The sequence below is a fragment of the Pyrus communis genome, chromosome 17, assembly GCF_963583255.1.
Source record: "Pyrus communis chromosome 17, drPyrComm1.1, whole genome shotgun sequence".
NCBI lineage: Eukaryota > Viridiplantae > Streptophyta > Magnoliopsida > Rosales > Rosaceae > Pyrus > Pyrus communis.
Genome location: NC_084819.1, coordinates 11,056,912 through 11,075,936, shown reverse-complemented (window position 1 = coordinate 11,075,936; position 19,025 = coordinate 11,056,912). Strand labels below are relative to the sequence as shown.

At 35.1% G+C, this 19,025-nt stretch overlaps 1 protein-coding gene across 2 annotated transcripts; it reads right to left on the bottom strand.

Annotated features, from left to right (window-relative positions):
* Positions 1–9,406: 9,406 nt before the first annotated feature.
* LOC137723702 (peroxidase 21) lies at positions 9,407–12,070 on the bottom strand. Of its 2 annotated transcripts, none has more exons than XM_068462892.1 (5): positions 11,966–12,070; positions 11,554–11,702; positions 11,247–11,447; positions 10,701–10,866; positions 9,407–9,924 (listed from the first exon to the last, which is right to left on the bottom strand). In XM_068462892.1, exons 1-5 carry the CDS (start codon positions 12,045–12,047, stop codon positions 9,518–9,520), a joined length of 1,005 nt encoding a protein of 334 aa, XP_068318993.1. In that variant the 5' UTR covers positions 12,048–12,070; the 3' UTR covers positions 9,407–9,517. The 2 variants fall into 2 exon arrangements, with proteins under 2 accessions (XP_068318993.1, XP_068318994.1); XM_068462893.1 differs by having other exon boundaries at positions 11,259–11,447.
* Positions 12,071–19,025: the final 6,955 nt, after the last annotated feature.

Genomic DNA, 19,025 nt, shown 5'->3' with positions numbered 1-19,025 from the left:
CATTTCGTTAAGCCCTTGCGAATTGAGTAACTTGATTCATGTCTTGTTTCTTTGAGCCGTTGATATGTTTCTTGGACTTTTGCTTAGTTTTGTTGAGTGGTCTGGAACTTGGTTATGCTGGGGTTCTGTTGAGTGGTCCAGTTCCCTGCTTCGTCTGGATTCTATTAAGTGTTCCGGAATCCCTCGTGCTTTGTAATTCTGTTAAGTGGTTCGGAATTGTATCCTACTTTGGATTTCGTTGAGTGGTCCAATATCCATTATACTTTGCAATTCCAATGAGTGGTCCGGAATCATATCCACTCGAATTTTGTTGAGAGGTCTGGAATCCATTATACTCCACGATTCCGTTGAGTGGTTCGTAATCGTATCTTGGTTTGGATTCTGTTAAGTGGTCTGAAATCCAGTTTGGTACTTTGGTTCCGTTGTGTGGTCTGGAACCCAATGTTGTTGGATTTCGTTGAGTGGTCTGAAATCACATCATTGACTTGGTTAGATTCGGTCTAAATTGAGAAAGCTTCAGAGATGTAGGCTTCGGCCGAACTGTGTCGCCTTAGCCTTGCATTTTGGTGTATTTTATGCTTTATTGATTGATGTGATTGTTAAATGGTGTTGGAAAGCATATGTGTGTGTGAATGGCAAAATGACAACTCTTGTTTGGCTTATGGTTGATGTGTAGTATGGTACTCTAATGTTTTTTGCTAGAAAGTGTTTTACAAAAAGTTTAGAGTTTAACAAATGGTGAACTACGAGTGGCTTAATCCCTACTTAGGGTACATAGGCAATCTAACGAGGAGGTTAGATGCAGCCATAAAGTATACTAAAAATTACTATGCAATTCGAATCTTGAGTTGTGCTTTATCCATATCCTGGAGGCGGGGTATGTTAGATATATGGGTACTTGGTGACGTTGCGTGTCGATCCTATACGTATGTCAGGATTGGGGCATGACAAAGGTTGTGAGGATGTTGATCGTCTAAATGTTAACGGTGATGTCTCAAAAGTCATTGTTAATCGGCCAAGTCGTCACCACATGTGATCTTGATCCAGGTTCAATTTGGTGAAGGGTGTCGAAGTATGTAAAGATGGGTGTATTAAGATTTTTTTTTAAAGAATAGAGAGCGAATGAGGTAGAGAAATGTGGACTGGGATCATACGTGATTACAGGACTGGGTTTTTGGGTTGACAATTTTTCTATTACTATTAAATTATTAAACCTATGTGTAATTTTTTTAAATTTAATTAGACTTGTGTGACCCATTTATGTGTTACATTAGCATATAACATAATTTTTGACAAAATTGTGAAGGAAAGACAAAATTGATTTGAGACACTTACTTGCGATACTACATTGATCAATTTTCAATTTTCAAGGACCATTTTGATGTCGCGTGTCAATTCCAAGGATTATTTGTGAGAAAAATGACTTATAGGGCCCATTTATGTGCCATATCAGCACTTAATAAATTTTTTAACATAATTGTGACGGAAGAACCACATTGATTTGCGACACCTATTTTCAGAGACTACATTGATTGATTTTCAATTTCAAGAACCATCTTGATGGTAAGGGTCAATTTCAGGGACTATTTATGATAAAAACCTAGAAAATTCATTAAAGTGAGTGGGAGATAAGACACTAGATGTGATACAACTGTTTGGACCTAAAATTATTGGGTTGGGCCAAGTATGGAATTGTTCTCAGCTCAGAAGCTCTGTTCGAGGATTTCTACAAACTAGCCGGTTCATGGGCCGCCTAACTAAAAGTCGGCCAAGCCTTGTTTGGAAAAGAATATTCCAGATGAATAGGAAGTAGGTGGGCCCTATTGCTAAACGGTGAATGAAGTGTTTAAGTTCTGATGCAGTAAGGATTCTCGGCCAGATAAAGATACCGGAAAGTGGAAGTGAATGTGGCCTAGTAAGAGGTTGAATTCAAAATCCAAATAGAAGTAGGATTGGCCGAGATAAGACTGATTGGAGTAAGGAGTCTTAGTTCGAGTATGGTTAGGATGGGGTTTTGCTATTATAAATAAGAGAAATGAGAGTGCAATTGAGGGACCTCCAATTCAACACATAACTGCCCTGCGCAAAACCTCTAAAACATCTTGAGAATTTTTTATTTTCTTTTTTCCGCCGACACATCTTCAGTTTGGATAAACAGCACTGTGAAGGCAATCAGCGAACATCTTCAGTTTGGATAAACAGCACTGTTGTCGTAGAATCAGCCGACCGCGAAGCACCTTCAATTTGGATAAATAGCACTATGTTGAGGCCTACTGGTTACCTATCCAAGTCTCGGTCGAGAAGGGTTTCCGAATCCTTATTGACAGAGGTCATCTCATTAGCCTTCTCGGCGAAGTGAGGTGTTACGCATTACGACATTCGGCGTATTAAACGCCAAGTGGTTTTATGATTGGATACTCCCAAGTGAGTTTTAGAGTTCGGCATTCTGACGGCCGAACCACATTTACCATCAAGACATACATCACCTTTGAATACTTGTGTCCATATAGTCTGGTGTCGATTCGACGTGCTTATACTCTCACGAATATATCACCGTGACCGAATCCGACGATAACGATTCGTGAACTTCACAGAACTAGCAGCCTTGTCTTCAGGCTCGAGAATCCAAAGGCCGAGATTTGTTCCTTCCTCGGCCGCAGTCGCAAGATAAAGAAGTCAGCAACGTGCTCAACGCAACATCAACAAATTTTACTCCTTGGCCGAGCTCAGCCGACGAGTTGGCACGCCCCGCATTTAACCGAATGACGTAGTTAGTTTATTAGTTACTCGGCTTGTGCGCCACGTAGGCTTTGTAAATTTTAGGATCAACAACAACACCTTCATAAAAATGTCCTACTTATTTGATGAGCAATTATCAATCACATGGTAAATTTGGGACATGAAAGAATTTCTTAAGAAACCATAATATAAATATTATTTTTCTCTAATACAAAATTAAAGTATAACAATAAGAAAGAGTGTTAAAATTGAAGATATATAGATACTCATTTACAAACATTCCCAATAAAGATGCTCTTGTAAAATGCATGTTTTATCATCTGGTAAAGTGTGATGGAAGCTATGGTTATGGTGCTCTTAAGTAAATTTGTATACCTCCAAACCATTTCCTAACTCCCACAGCCTTCCTCAACCCCTAAAGGTTTTGTTTGGTAGCTGGTTGGAACAGGTTGTGATTAATTAAAATGAATTTGAGTCTAATACATTGTTTTTTGTGTCAAAAAATGAGATGGACATTACTTGACATGATGTATTATGAATCTATAATAGAACGGATATCTAACCTATCATTATACATGTGTTACAAGTTATGTCTTGTATGACTATCAATTCAATCATATTTCTAATGCCGAATCTCATCAAACTCATTAAACAGACCCTAACAAAATATGGTGCAAGAGGCACAATTGACGTATAACCAAAGGACTCTCGCACCATTTATTTGATTAACTTTTATGTCTGCCTGAATGATCTAGCTAGATATGGTGGAAATCATCGCATCGCAACATTTTAGGTAGAGTACAGATTGACATTGTATGGTATATGCACCAAATATGGAACACTGGGCGGTCACCTTCCTTTTGTTTCCTCATAAGCACAAGGCATGATGATGAGGCTGCACACACTTTAAGGTTTGTTGCATGGGTTTGAGGGCTGTACTAGTTCCATAATTCCATCCCTACAATTCCCATGCGATGGGATATGGAATGTACGAGTTATAAAGGAGTTCCATTAATATCTCTGTGTTTTTGCGACATCGACCTGTTGATTCGACTAGAGAATTACTTCGTCTGTGGATAAAGAGAAGGGGGAAATACATGAAGGAAAAAGAAATGTTGAAGATGGAGGAAGAATGACGAAAATTAAATTATATAAAAGTATTTGTCCAAGAAAGATACATAAAATAAATATTAAAAACAAAAAGTATTTTAAAGATCCTTTTAATAATCATTTCGTTTAAACAAATGAATAACAACATTGTATATTGAATGAACAAGACTGATATAAAACAAACGAAGTGAAGATCGAGGCTTTCGTACCGTAATGTTCTTGAAACAGAAATTCGCCTATATTCTGTGCTTGTAGTTCTATATGTGTCTATTTCATCATGATTCAACGATCTAAACTAGGATTCTCGCACCAAAATACTTATAGTATGTTTGGTACTCTACTTGAATCCAACTTTTTAAACTCAAGAACAATTTTCAAGTTTTAGGCCTTAAGAACTTGTTTGGTAGGATTATTTTCAAAAATTAAACTCAAGACTAACTCAAAAATATAGTCTATTCTCTAAAAACACAAAAAGTGAGTTTTTAGAGTTTTTAAACTTAAACTCACTCCTTATTTTTTCTCTCCCTCCTCCCCTCTCACTCCAAATCTATGTCTCTTTTATTCTTTCTCTCTTGCCCTTCTCTTTCCTTTTTTATTTTATTTTTTATTTTATTTTTTTTACCTTTTTCGTCTCTTCTCCAATCCGTTCTCTTCATTATCTCGGTTTTTTTTTCTCACTCATCTTCCTCTCTATCTCCTCCGATCCTCTCACTTCTTTCTCTTTCCTCCAATCATCTCTTATTTTCTTTCCTCCTCTATCCTCTTTCTTTCTCGGACCCCCTCTTTTTGGATCTCTTTGTCCAGTATAAGTTGTAAGATTTAGAATTTTTAAATCGCATACCAAACAAGTTTTTGAGTCCTAAAGAAAATTGTTTTCAAGAAAAATTCTTAAGAAATGTTTTGAGAAATTATAAGAAAAATTTAAATAGGATACCAAACAAGTCCTTAGTTTTAGGCGAATTTCTTTGTGGCTCTCTCAATATGCTTGTATGGAAGAAGTAATGATTTTCAATTGTTGAATGATACGTAGATGCGTGTATCTATAGTAGTCATATACCTGTTCGTAACATATATGATTTTGGGAGGTAACTGTTCAACATAAAGGGTGTGTGGCTTCATCTTTTTCTTAGACTTTTTCAAACGTTCAACAACGTTCTCAGACTTCAGTCTTGTTCATTCAATATACAGTGTTGTTATTTATTTGTTTATTAACATATTCGAATTTATTATATATATATATATATATATATATATTTGTCATTGGTTGTTGATAAATATCCAACATTTTTATCTTTTGTTGTTGAGATATGGTGAAATTAAGTATATGGTGTCAAGAAGGATATGAAGAACAGTGAAAGAGTGATTGTGAGATAGATGTAGAAGCAATGTACAAAACAAGAGGTATAGAAAATAAAAACAATAAACTAATGGCTTGTTTATGTATTCCTAATCACAATAAAAGGAATTGGATTGAGGAGAAATTGAATTGAGGAGTTGGAATGAGGAGAAGTTAAAATCAGATTCTTGTTTAAACTGTTCACTTAAATAATCTGATATCGGAATAAGATTGAAAACTAAGTTCATATTAGTTGTTTACTAATTCACCTAAATTAGAATAAAAATGAATATGATTACTCATATTCGCCCTTGTGAAAATTGAACCTAAGACCTTTCATTTACGAGTGAAGAGGAATACCACTAGATAGTAAAATTAAATGGCACTTCATATGTTTATTAAAACCTACTCCAACCTTTGGAGTAAAACTCAAATTTTAGGTTCTAAACATACCCCGACTTGCTCCAACCCTTGGGGCAAATATGAGTTTAACCCAAAACCCATTTTTGGGGCAAATTTAGACCAGGATTCTCCTTAGGTTAGTGGGGCTGACCCACCATATATGTGTATTTTTTTTTAATTTTATATTTATAAATTCATTGAATTCAACGGTTAAGATCTAATAAGATCAAATCTAACAGTAAAAAAAAGATTCAACTATCCAAATTTAAATCCAACGACTAAGGTAATTAAAAAAAAAAAAAAATCTTTTATGTGTTTCATATTCTTTCATAGTGTTCCACAAGTTTCATGGTGTCGGTTTAGTGATTTTTCAATATTTATCGGAATCTAAATATTTTTAGGTTAAAATGTTTATAAAATTAATTTATGGTAGTCTACATATTTTTATTTTATTTTATAAAGTTACTTTAAGGAAAAAAAAATTGTTCTAAATTCATTCTTTAATAATCTCAGGCTAAAAATTTAACCTAAAATGGTTGGAGGAGAAAAACAATTTTTGGGTTAAAAATTTTAAGTTTTGACCGAAGAGTTGGAGATGATCTAAAGAAATGTGAAATTCAAGAAAATCAACGCAGCAAAAGGTGAAATTATAGTAAATATCTAAGGGCATAATGGGTAAGAAAAATTGATTCTGATTCCTCCATACTCCCGGAATTGGATTACCACCTCGAATCAAGGAGTCCAATTAGGGTGGGTCCCACCTCTCTTTTTATTCCCCCAAGTTTAAAAAACAAAAGTATATCCAATAATCGGAATCCAACTCTGCATTTTGATTCCAATTAGGGTTTGTAAACACGTCAATGGTGTTCGGCACGCAGACAGTCAAACCATTATTGAAATGCACAACAAAAGGTATACCTTATCTTCATGTTTTAGAATCCAAGGTCGAGGACATTCCTTCATTGACCAAAATCGCTCAAGTCAAGAGTCAGAAATGCATTTCATCACATCCACCACATTTGAGACACTCGTCTAACTAAACTCGGTAGCAAGATGACATGCGCACATCAACAATCAACCACAAAATAATGTAGTTAGCTTTTTAGTTGCTCAACTTGCATGCTACATAGGTTGTTTAATTTTTAGACTCAACCGTTACTATCATCTACCAACGAAGGGGTTTGAAATTAATATGCATCGTGTGTATATGGAGACATGGGACCCATAGTTAGGTGCAGTCTTTGGAGATGCATGAGACGTCTAATCATTTTAAGCTCTATATGGAGTCTATAGACTGATCTGGGTTGTTCGATTGGAAAGAAAAGCTAGGTCGATTGTCTAAGCCTTCTACGCGAGAATAAGTAGTGGGGGAAGACATTGATGCTTTGGCAGCTTGACTTTAAGAGAATTTGAGTGCCTTTCACTTTTTAACCTTAGCTTTGAGAATGATTTGTGTAATAAGAATATTATTGTTACAACAACATCTCGTATTAATAATGTAAGAACATGGGCGTACATATCTTTGTATATTATTGATGGAAGACGTATTGTTCTCGTAATTTTCTGCCCTTTGTTTTACGACTTCAGCTGTTGTGCTAGTTCCCGAGTTCACATACATGCTCGTGTGCATGCGCATGCATAGCTCAAGAAATTTCTAATTCTGATCAATCTCTTAATTAGTGATATTTTGCGCGACATCGTTTTCCTTCATTGCTAATAATTAAGTCAAACACATAATCATTCTTGCTTGTTCATGAAGATGATGAATACATGAAACTTTTTGTTATTGTTCCTCCAAGATCATATTGAGCGTGGCCTAACATTACTAATTATACTGCAAGTCTGGTGTTGTTACAATGTAATGAATTATAAGTGTCATAAACCTAGACAAAAATCATACCATATATACCATATAATAAGAATAATCATGTATGGATAAAAAAAATACTGATAAAAATATTAAAAAAAGAAAGATAGAACCAAAAATGTCGACTAATAAATATTTATATTTACTTAAGGGGAATTGTTATTAGCACTCCAAAAATCTCATTTTACACTCCAAACTTTCTATATTAGGAAAGAAAAATAACTTGTGAGGAGTGTAGAATGAGATTGTTGGAGTACCAATAACACTTCCCTACTTAAACCACTTTTCAAAGATGGATAATCTGTGACATCCCACATCGCCCAGGAGAGTGATCCTTAAATGTATATTCACATCCCTACCTAGCACGAGGTCTTTTGGGAGCTCACTGGCTTCGGGTTCCGTAGGAACTCCGAAGTTAAGCGAGAAAGGGGATAGAGCAATCCCATGATGGGTGACCCACCGGGAAGTTGCTCGTGAGTTCCCAAAAACAAAACCGTGAGGGAATGGTAAGCCCAAAGCGGACAATATCGTGCTACGGTGGTGGGACGGCCCAAGAAGTGATCCGTCCCGGGCCGGGATGTGACATAATATATATGTCATTTTATATGGGAAATCAAAATATATATGTACTATTGAAGGATAATTTTTTTTTTCTTTCTTCAAATGATCTAATTGGTAGGTTGTGATCAATATAATATGTTAAACTACGGACATGACAAAATTAAACATCAAAGTTGTATTTCTAATTTGTTGTCAATTAGTTGTATTACTAATTAAATACAAATAGTCGGAAACATAGCCATCGGATATGACTTGATGGTTTGACTAGTTTTCTCTTTCTTTGTTTTCTTTAACAAAGGAACTTTATGTGGCCATGACAATTTTTAGTAAAGTAATCAATAACACTATAGAAGATTATATAAAAATTTGGCAGCATTTTTCATAAAGAAAAATGTTAGAGAGATCTTTTTTTTTAAATCATATTTTGTATATACTAAATTATGTGGCGGTTAATGGCTGTATTCCATTTTTAATGATTTAATGAATGAATCAAACCATCAGCCGTCACATCAAGTGGTCTACAAATATGATCTAAAAAATAATTTCTTTAAAATCACCCTTTTGTAATGATAATGAAATGTTAACCACGCTTTGTACCCCTCTACTTTCGAGTAGATAACGTTTTGGTGCATGTCTTTTAAAAAAAGTTACGGAATCTTACACTTCTAGCCCCTATGTTGGAATAATTGTTAAGTTAATTTTGTTTTGGGTTGTTTTATTGACATCCCATGTATTTTTAGTTACACTCAGTTACCGAAAACACTTAACATCTCCTTTTAAATTAAAAATTATTTTAATACACCTCACATAATTCTCATACTACCCTTACACCTCATGCTCTTCACATACACTCCACATCAAACTCGTATTCATCTTCACAAACTTTGTTGCCTACATCATGCACAGAAGTACAAGACCTCGAATCAAGTACGAAACAAAAGTTTCACATCTAGGTTTCTTTTCAATTTCGATGTTAGTAACCTATATAATTCTTCAATTTTTCTTTGGGTTGAAATGGGTTTTCATTCAAGCAAAGACAAAAGGGCACACACCTCACCCGAACAGAGGGCAAAGGGTTCTAGGTCTGTTGCTTATTGTTATTTATTCAACTGTTGCTTGTTATTTTTTTAGGACGAATGATGCGTATTCAATTTAGAGGTTTTAGGTCATGTATGCATATATATTGAAGTGACGGAGTTTCACATTGAGCTAAACAAATTTGAATTTTAAAAAAGGTAATGCTAGGTTGATCAAAATTTTAAACCAAATTTGCAAATTAAATGATATGGTTATTGATGAATGAGTTATTACTTAATTATTAATTAACGTGCTCATTTCTTATTGGTGACATATTATTTAGTTTAAAAATATGGTTTTCCTAGCATTATCCTTTCCAAAAGAAGAAACACAGTTGGTTATTCCATTACCATATAACAAAGAGAAAATCAAAAGTTGATAATTTATTTTACATATATTGAGAGACATGCAACCAATAGTCTCAACTAACTTGCATTCACATATCGGCAATCCTTTCTAACTTCTCCTTGGTCTCCAGTAAGCGGGTTGTTCTCAGACAAAAGAAGGGCAGCCCTAGAAAACTGCTCGCTGAAGTAGTCGTTATCGGCGGCCATCTTTTCCACAAAGGGCAATGTAGCTGGGTCAGAAGCTAGTTCTTGGTCGACGGTGAGCAGACCCTTGTGGTTTAGCAGGTTCTTGTAATAATAGTTGTCGAGAAGCATGGGTGTTTCACGGTCGTTCCTTGCGTAGAGAACTGCTTTTGGGTCTGGGGTTGGAGTTGGGCACCGACCTTTGAGGTATTCGGCATGGTCAGGGTCTAGGGTTGGATCCACGGTTGGGTAGAGCCTCCCTACCAGGTTCACACAGTGGACTCGACCCACAGAGTGAGCTCCTGCATAGAAAATCAAATTGCAATCCTTAAATAAGGGTTTTTTTTTTTTTTTTTTTTTTTTCCATGAAAATTGAGTGTTGCACTTATTTGCCATATTATTATACTTATTTTGTTATGGACTTGCTTTGGTTATTATATTCAAGAAGTATTTTTATTTTTGGTCTGATATTCAACTAGTATACGATTGTTTGTGTTTGGCTTGTTCGGTTGAGGATTTACCATTTGATCAAGAATAATCTTAAAGGACCCAACTCATGTCGTAACTTTTTCAAATCTCAACCGATGTGATAGTATTTCGTTGTTTATAGATTTACGGATTTCATTTGTTAACAAGTTATAAATGATGGACATGCTATCACATCACTTGGTCCTAAACACTTTGAAATAGTTGGTGCAATTTTGTAATCTAATCCAATAGATAGTAATTAACTATTAAGTTTAATTTTGTACAATTTATGATATGGACCTGATAACTGATTTATTCGTTTGGTATAGATATGGAGCTCCCTAGTTTTTGTCTTGAATAATAAGATCGAAATTAGCTGACCCTTAAGCTATTTTCATTACAAAGTATGAGGATACAGAGTAACACCGCCTCTCTAGACTTCTTGTTCTTCAGGATAAGAGATTTGTTTATTTGTTTATTGTGAAATTATTAGAACGAGATTTTGTTTCGACATTTTTTGTTTTTTGGTTGAATTATTAAACAGTTAGCAAACATTTATTCAAATACATGACATATTCAAGAGTTGATGTCAAAGATAATGGAAATTTACCTAAAATGGCCACTGTTCCTTCGGCATCGATGCCGATGGACTGAAAGCGAGAAAGCACTGAAGATATGGAATCATTGTGATTAGGAATGAACTCTTCCACCACACTTGCGTAACTCTCCTTGCTGTCCTTCCTTCCCGTCTTCATCTCAATGCGTGGCCCTCCTAACTGCAATTAAACTTTCTTAAGTAACGAATCTAAACGAGACAAAAAGCCTAACCCCGCAAAGAAAAACTAATTAATATCGAACATGAAGAAAGTCATCTGAAATGATAATTTAATTTTCTAACATACTTTTTTTATTGCAAAGATCATAAAGAGATTTCGATAGAGGAAAGAATTGAAGCAAATAAATGGCATGTAATATTAAAGTTTTCTGAGTCAGTATGTGATCAACAAATGCATTGTTACTTATTTTTGTATTTGATATCAAAGTTTGAGGTAAAAACTTCAAAAGTACATCAATTCAATCTCCAATCCTGATATCAAATCCAAAGGCGGTGACTTTGAATCTTTAGTCACGTGGTGACGAAGAGAACGAAACTCACTATGATACATACCATGACAATGCCATCTCTTGCAGAAAGAGCAACAACATCAGCACAAGAAACTGTGGAAGGGCATTCGTCCTCAAGGGCCTTTTTTATTGTGTTTACGTACTTGAAATTTCTCATCCCGAAGCTCCTCCCCGATGCCTTCTCTGACTTTATGCCATTCACACTCTCTAGCAATAGAGAGGCATCACATCCCTGCATGTCACAAATTAATGTTAATTAACTAATGAAAATTTTGAATGTGATCTCTGTTACTAAATTAATTAGTACTCAAAAGTCAAAGGAAGACAACTCATCATACCTGAACGATGCAATCGTGAAAGAGATTTCTTAACCACGAAACGGCTGTGTTCCCATGTTCATAGTATAGCTTGGTGACCTCTTGCTTGATGATTTCTTCAGCTTTTGGGCAACTATTGGAGTAATAGTTAAGTTGGAGCTCACTTTCACCTATGTCAATGTCAAAATACACAACATTGTCAACTTAACGAACTTTACAGTTTCTCATTATATATAAACTCCTACACAAGGAAAAAAATCATCTCGATGTTCAACACGCTCTATTTAATCAATAGTCCAGATTGACACACTCTATTTAATCAGGTACGTATTGATAGATTAAAATGACGTACATAGAGGATAGTTATATTTTTCACATGCATGTATAGGTAGAATCCACAAATAAATGTAAAACGTATGGTGAAAATATGTACCAAACTGAAATTGCAAGAGCAATGGAAACAACAAAAACATCGAGAAGCTTGAGAAAGCGTGGTGCTTATAGAAGGCCATCATGCTTAGCAGTTCTAGCTCTTCCTTTGCTTCTTGCTTGTGTGATCTATGTGAGCTACGTGTTGGCCTTTATATTGGAATTGTGGGATGTGCTAGGTAGTAGGATTGGATCAAAATGGAAACCCTAGAATTAAGCCTCTCTCCACCGAGCCACTATCTTTGACGTTTTCACATTATGTCTCACGCGTGAAGGTTCCACTAAAACCAAATAATATAATCTGAAATTTAACAATAGCAAATTATAATTAAATTTTGTGGTCCATGAATAATACCAACTTATTGTTTTTCTATGATGCCAGAATTATATTTGGACTGTGATGAAATATATATATATATATATATATATATATATATATATATATATAAAATCATGCAATCACATAACACAAGAAATTTACGTGATTCGTGTTTTACCTTAATGGTGAAGAGTAAAAGCGGTTTCGCAACACGAAAGTGTTGAATTACAAAGAAGCAAAGTTCAAGAAAAGTATTATATATAGAGGTGTGTAATCTCATCTCTATAAATAATGATGTATAAAGGCTCAACTCTATATATTGAAGTGTTTTTTTTTCTTTTGCTTCTAGTGATGGTTACGATCTTCTTCGCAATAAACATAATGTTTGTGATTGGGCAAATGTTATTTGGTGGCATTTCATAGCCTCACAATTATCTATTTGACTTGACCATTTTTTCATGATAAAATTCTCACTGAGAGGTCGCACTTCAACAACGAGGCCAGGTTTTTTTTTTTTTGGCATCCATTCGTCGTTCATGTCATGCTTCTAAGGAATTTGTGCTCATCTTTTCTTCCGACGTTCGGTATCTAAGCAACTTTAGATGTGGTTTACCGGTCAATTTGGTACTTGTTTGCCCTCTTGATTCCTTGCCACTATTTTGGAACGCTTTTGTGCGTTAGCTGTTTTCTTGTCAATTGCATAATCTTTGGATTTTTGTCAGTCTATTTACTGTTTATACTATTTGGAATGCATGCAATAGTCTATCTTTGAAGATCGGCCAATCTCTTTACATCACCCTTGTATGACTACTGCTTCTTGGATTATTCGTGCTGGCAAGGTTATCCTTGGATACTCACATGTTGTGCCTTTGGTCTCCTCCTTGGTTTTCTTGGATTAAGCTTGACACTAATGGTTTGGGTGAAGAAAATCCTAGTCCTGTTGCTTGTAGAGGAGCTTTCAAAGATTTTTTCATGGTCGATTTCTTAGTGGTTATTGTCAAGGTATTGACCATCACAATTCAATTTTTGTAGAACTGTTGATTGTTATTATTAGCGTAGAATTGGCTTATCAATGTGGTTGACATGGTCTTTGGTTGAAAATTTGTTTAAAGATTTTGTTTTTTAGACCATCTCAAACCCTTGGGTTAGCCCACCAAAATTTTAAGGCCCAGTTTGGTATTGTTTTTTTCACCAAAAACTACTTCACTTTAAAGTTAAGCAGAAAAAAGAGTGTTTGGTAAAAAAATAAAATATATTGATTATTTTAAAAGCAATGGCCTCTAACTAGCAGCTTTTAAAAGCAGCATGTAGGTTGCTTTTAAAAACAGTTTTTAAACAATGACATTATTTACCCCTTCTAGACACTACTTTTCATACTCACAACACTTTTAAAAATTCAGTTTATCAAACGTTCAACTGCTTTATTTTGCATTCTTGAAGCACATCAAAAGCAATTTATTAAAAAAGCACATCAATTCCAAATTGGCCCTTAAACTAACCCAATCCTTCTTCAATGGTTGAGTCTAAAATAAGTTGTGGGTTAAAACCTAAAATTTGGGCAAATTTAAATTTTTAAATACATTAAATCCCACGGTTGAGATCAAATATGAACAAATCTAACAATAAAAAAAGATCTAATGGCCCAAAATTAAATTTAATAGCTAAAACAATTAAAAAATTATTTAAACCATAATTCATAAAAAAAATTATTTATGGGTTAAAATTTTTAGATTTTAACCTAAGGGTTAGAGATGGTCTTAGAGGGGTTAAGGCTTGACATCTGCCCTCTTTACTTGTTTTTATTTTTTTTTATTTTTAAGAGGGGTAAGGTTTATGTCCCCCTTCTTCTTCTTTTGTATTTGTTCACTTTATTATTATTTTTTTATTAGGAGGGGGTAAGATTTATATTTCCCTGACTAGATGTAACTTTTCTTCTTTCTAATTTAATAACATTTCTCTTGTACTGTCGAGATTTCCTTAAAAAAAATGTACAAATTAAGGATTTCAATACAAAGCCAAATACTAAACAGAAAACTAAATTCAGTTACACGGAGAAAAAAGCAAAAGCAATTAGGTTTCCAAATCAATCTTGGAGTCTTAAACCGGTTGTGCTGCTGTCATGGCAGGTGGATCTGTTGAAGAAGAACTAGGTTTATCTAGTTTATCCTTTTGCCTTTTAGCTAAAAGAGGGAGAAAGTTCATACCATTGTAGGAATAGTTTTCTGCAGCGCTTAGAGTAAAAATTGTAGGGATATAAGTATGACCGAGATTTTTTTTTTTTTTTTTTTACTTTCTTATTCTCTCTTGTGATATTCTACTATGCAACATTTTGTGAGTCAAATATGAGACTTCTGACTTATAGTCAATAGAAATACAACTATCCTACAGTGTTTGTTGATGCCTAAAATATTCCAATTATGTTAGGGTTGGATTTTGGTTTAGGTTTTTTTAATAAGGGTTGGGTTGGGTCATCTTTATTTTAATTTTCATACAAGTGATAATAGAGAAGGGAAATTGAACACAGGATTTCGAGACAAGGCTAAATGTTGGATTGGATTGGAATTTGTTAATGCCTCTAAAATGCCTAGTTCTTAAACTGTACTGAATGGATTATATGTACGAGGAATACAAAGGAAGTCTCTATATGAAATAATGTCTCGTAATAAAATTCTTTTCCAAGTTATAAACCCGATACCCCAAAAAATAATATAAAACAAGCAATTTAAAAATGACGAAATGTCTTTTAACATTTTCTAATAAATGGAATACTGTGCATACGTAGATAGATAGTAAAGATACAACAAATGAGTTAAATTGCCCTTCAAGGACTCCAAACTAATTATTAAATAGATAATGGACGAGATGGGATAATGGCAGATCTGATAATGTAGCTTGTAAGATTCGCAGAGAATTATGTCGAACACTTGAAGGTGTTCTGATAATTTTGTTTATTTATTTGTATTTCTGAAATTTATATATCGTAAAGTTTTCAAAGCGCATTTGCGTGTATTTAAAGAAAAGTGAATTGGTGGATTTGTAAGTTGAAGCATGGCAATGTTTAGTGGATTAGGTTCGTTCTAAGCCACTAAATATTTTAAGGCGCTAATAGATTAATGGCCAGCATTCATAATAGATAGATTAGTGGGTTGGAATCATATTTACAATTGAAAACATAATTTTAATCCATGTTGCACTAGTTGAGGATTCCATTTAACAAAGAGTTGCAAGAGGCGTCTACATGGGTAATATACTTCACTAACTAATTCTTCGATATGGAGGAAGATTCGCACAAACAACAAAGAGAATATAACCCGTAAAAATTCATGTCTCAAACAATTAACTGTTTACAAACGTTTAGGTACTCGTTCAATGTATAAGATTGAGGTGTTGAATTTTTTTTTTTAAAGGAGTTTACATGTTCAATTCATGGGACATGTATAGTATCTCATTAAAGGAGTCAAGTCTTTAGACATCCAGATGAACTGAAACAAGAGTATACACCATAGGCATCCCAACTTCTGCAAAAGTAAAAACTGACACAAATCAATTTCCACTACAATTATTTACCATTACCAACCAAACAAATTCACCGTTCAAAACACTCTTTAGGCAATTTTTCCACTAGGGGTTTTCAAGTCCCCTTTATATAAAATTTTGTGGTTCATTTCTCATTAACTTGACTTCAATTCTTTGAGATTTGAAAATTCCTCGGTTAAACATAATATATATATATATATATATATATGTATGTATGTATATCTATAAATGAATGAAAGTATATTGAAGTTATCATGATCTAAATCAACATACCAATTGTAAGTGTGGATACAGATTTCAACCCGAGTTGCATTGGTGAAATGCCACCTATTGAACAAGAAACATCATTAGCCTAATTCACAACACCCGAAAAAATGGGAGGGTGTCCAATGAGGCTTCGATGCCTAAGTCAGAGAATAATTTGAAGAAACTATAATAGAGAAAGCATATTTTTACTTTTGTTGGAGACAATGAAAGTAGGGGTGGGCAAACGGGTATAGGAATAGCGGGTCGGGGCGGGTAATCAAGGTTCGGGGCATGTACGAGCTAGTTCCAATTTTTACATAAGAGAAACAGGGTGGGCTGAGTCCAAATGTATAGAAAATCAGGGCCCCGGACTGACCCGTTTGTAATTACTCAGTATACCCACTTCTTTTGCCTTATATTGGCTCTCCCAACCATGGAAACTTTCAGCTTTTCAGCTTCCTCAAGTATTGGCACGGCGGTGGCCTACTTGCTGCCACCCCCGTTCCTAATAGCATAGACACGGTTGGTTCTGCTAATATGTGCACCACCACCACCACCACAATCCTCACCGCAGTCACCCAAAACAACGACGAAGGCAGTGACAGCGACAATGACGGGCCTTTCTTTGACTTAGAGTTTGCAGTCCCTGATGAAAGCGAAGCAGCTACTCAAAACCACCACGAGGAAGCTCGACAAGAAGATGACTGCGACGAGGATGTTTGACAAGAAGACGATAACGGCAGCGACGATGAGAAGTCTGATGACAATGAGGATGGAGATGGGGAGTTTAACTTCACCATTTTTCCGGGTCGAGGCAGGATAGAACATACGACCCGAATTTGACTCTCTCTCCCTCGACAACACCACCTATTCCGTGTTTTGACCTTGGCTCCCTTGATGGCACCACCTATTCCTCATTCTCTTCTCCCTCCCACCCTCGAATCGATTGCGCCGATTACTTCGAGATCTTTACTGAACTGATCTGGATGGAGCCTCGTGGACTTGCAGGAGCAATCTGGAACCATGGAATGTTCTGGATCTGTATCAAAACCAAATAAAAAAAAAAGTAATTAGACCCATGGATTCGTCCCAAACCGATTCGTTTGAAACAGGCCGAGTTAGGTCTAGTTCCCAAACTCAAAATCCCTCTACTCGGTCCCACATGCCCCATTATTGTTTAAAATGAGTAAGGTTCGATTCCTCCAAAATTAGGCCCAGCCTGGTCCGCGCCCAGCCCTAAATGAAAGTGAATATTTTGTTTTTGAATAAAAATGATACCTTGCTTGGTGTTGCTTTATTTAATATTGATATGGGGCAAATCGATTATCTTATGTGAATGAATGTTTTGATGGTAATCATGTTGGTTTCAAAAGGTTGCTTACTTCTGAAAATTCCTCAATGCTTTCGCATAAGAGGTTGAGGCACATCTCTTAAAGGAAGAATCATCGCTTTAACAAAGAAAAACAAGTTGCTACAACTTAATTTAAGTAATTTTAAAGAAAACTTACAAATGCTAGAAAAATAGGGTTTAAGAGGAGTCAAAATCACCTTGCAATGATTCACACTTATGTTTGTAGTCCTTTTCCAAATAAAACAATGTGTGGTAACTCTTATTTTGTCACTTTCATTGACGATTTTCAAGGTTTGGATATGTTTATCTGATATCATACTTTAGTTTTGGAATGTTTTAAAATCTTTCAATTGGAATTCAAAAAACAACGTGATAAATATATACAAATTGTAGATTAGATAGGGGTGGTAAGTACTTGGCAAGTACATAGAAGTCAGAAAACAAAAGGGACCATTTGCAATTTATCTTGAACAAAATGGAATAATTTCTCAATAACAACCCTAGAAACTCAACACCAATTTGAAGTTGCAGAGAGAATAAATAGGACTTTGAAAGACATGATTCAATCCGTGTTTGCACATTCACCATTACTTATTTTCTTATAGGTGAAGTTTTGAAAATAGTCAACTCTATCATCAATAAAGTGCCAAGTAAGTCAATGCAAGTTATTCCTTTTGAAGCATAGATTGGTAAAAAAATCTAGTTTTTACCATTTTCATGTGTGGGGATGTAAAGTTGAAGCTAGGTTTTACAATTCAAATGAAAGAAACTGGATCCAAGCACAAGAAGTTGCAGATTCATAGGCTATTGAGAGAAGTCTAAGGTATTTAAACTCTACTTTCCTCACTCTCATTCAAGAATAAGACACATAATGAAAAATTCATTGAGGAGTTGAAAGAAATCTCGACAATCTCATTCATTCCAGTACTTGAAGATGACACGCCCCGACCTCGATATTCCCCGAATATCAGGATAGGCACGTGCTGGCCGACACCCGAAGGTGACGAAAGCCATTTATTGAGTGCAAATGCTGAAAACAAGGGATAAATAAGGCTTATAAATATAAAAGAATAATTAATATGCAAATAAGGACCGTGTTCAGAGCACACCTCTAATCTAGAACACTAAAGAAAATAATATAAAATTGAATGAAACCAAGGAGTGGGTCCTACACCGAGAGGACTTGAAGATGCCGATGCGGAAGTGCCTGGACGTCGGGATTGTATGCCTCAATTCTAAGTCCTGAAGGGGGTGCAAAACAAACATGAGTGGACCAAGTTGATATATATATATATATATATATATATATAATAAAATAGTTATCAACGTACTAACCCCCAGGTTTTATGAAAACACACATATATATATATATATATAATGATAAACATAGGTTTTCCGAAACCTAGCATGTCGTGCAATGTCTCAAATCATAATTCGCATAAATAATAAACACTAGTGAATGTCCGATAAAACACTTCAGGCCCCATGTCGGCTCCCCGTCTCTGAGCAAACAGTCAGAGGAAAATACACTTCAGGCCCTTTGCCGGCTCCCCATCTCTGAGCAGACAGTCAGAGGAAAACAAACTCCAGGCCCTATGCCAACACCAAACC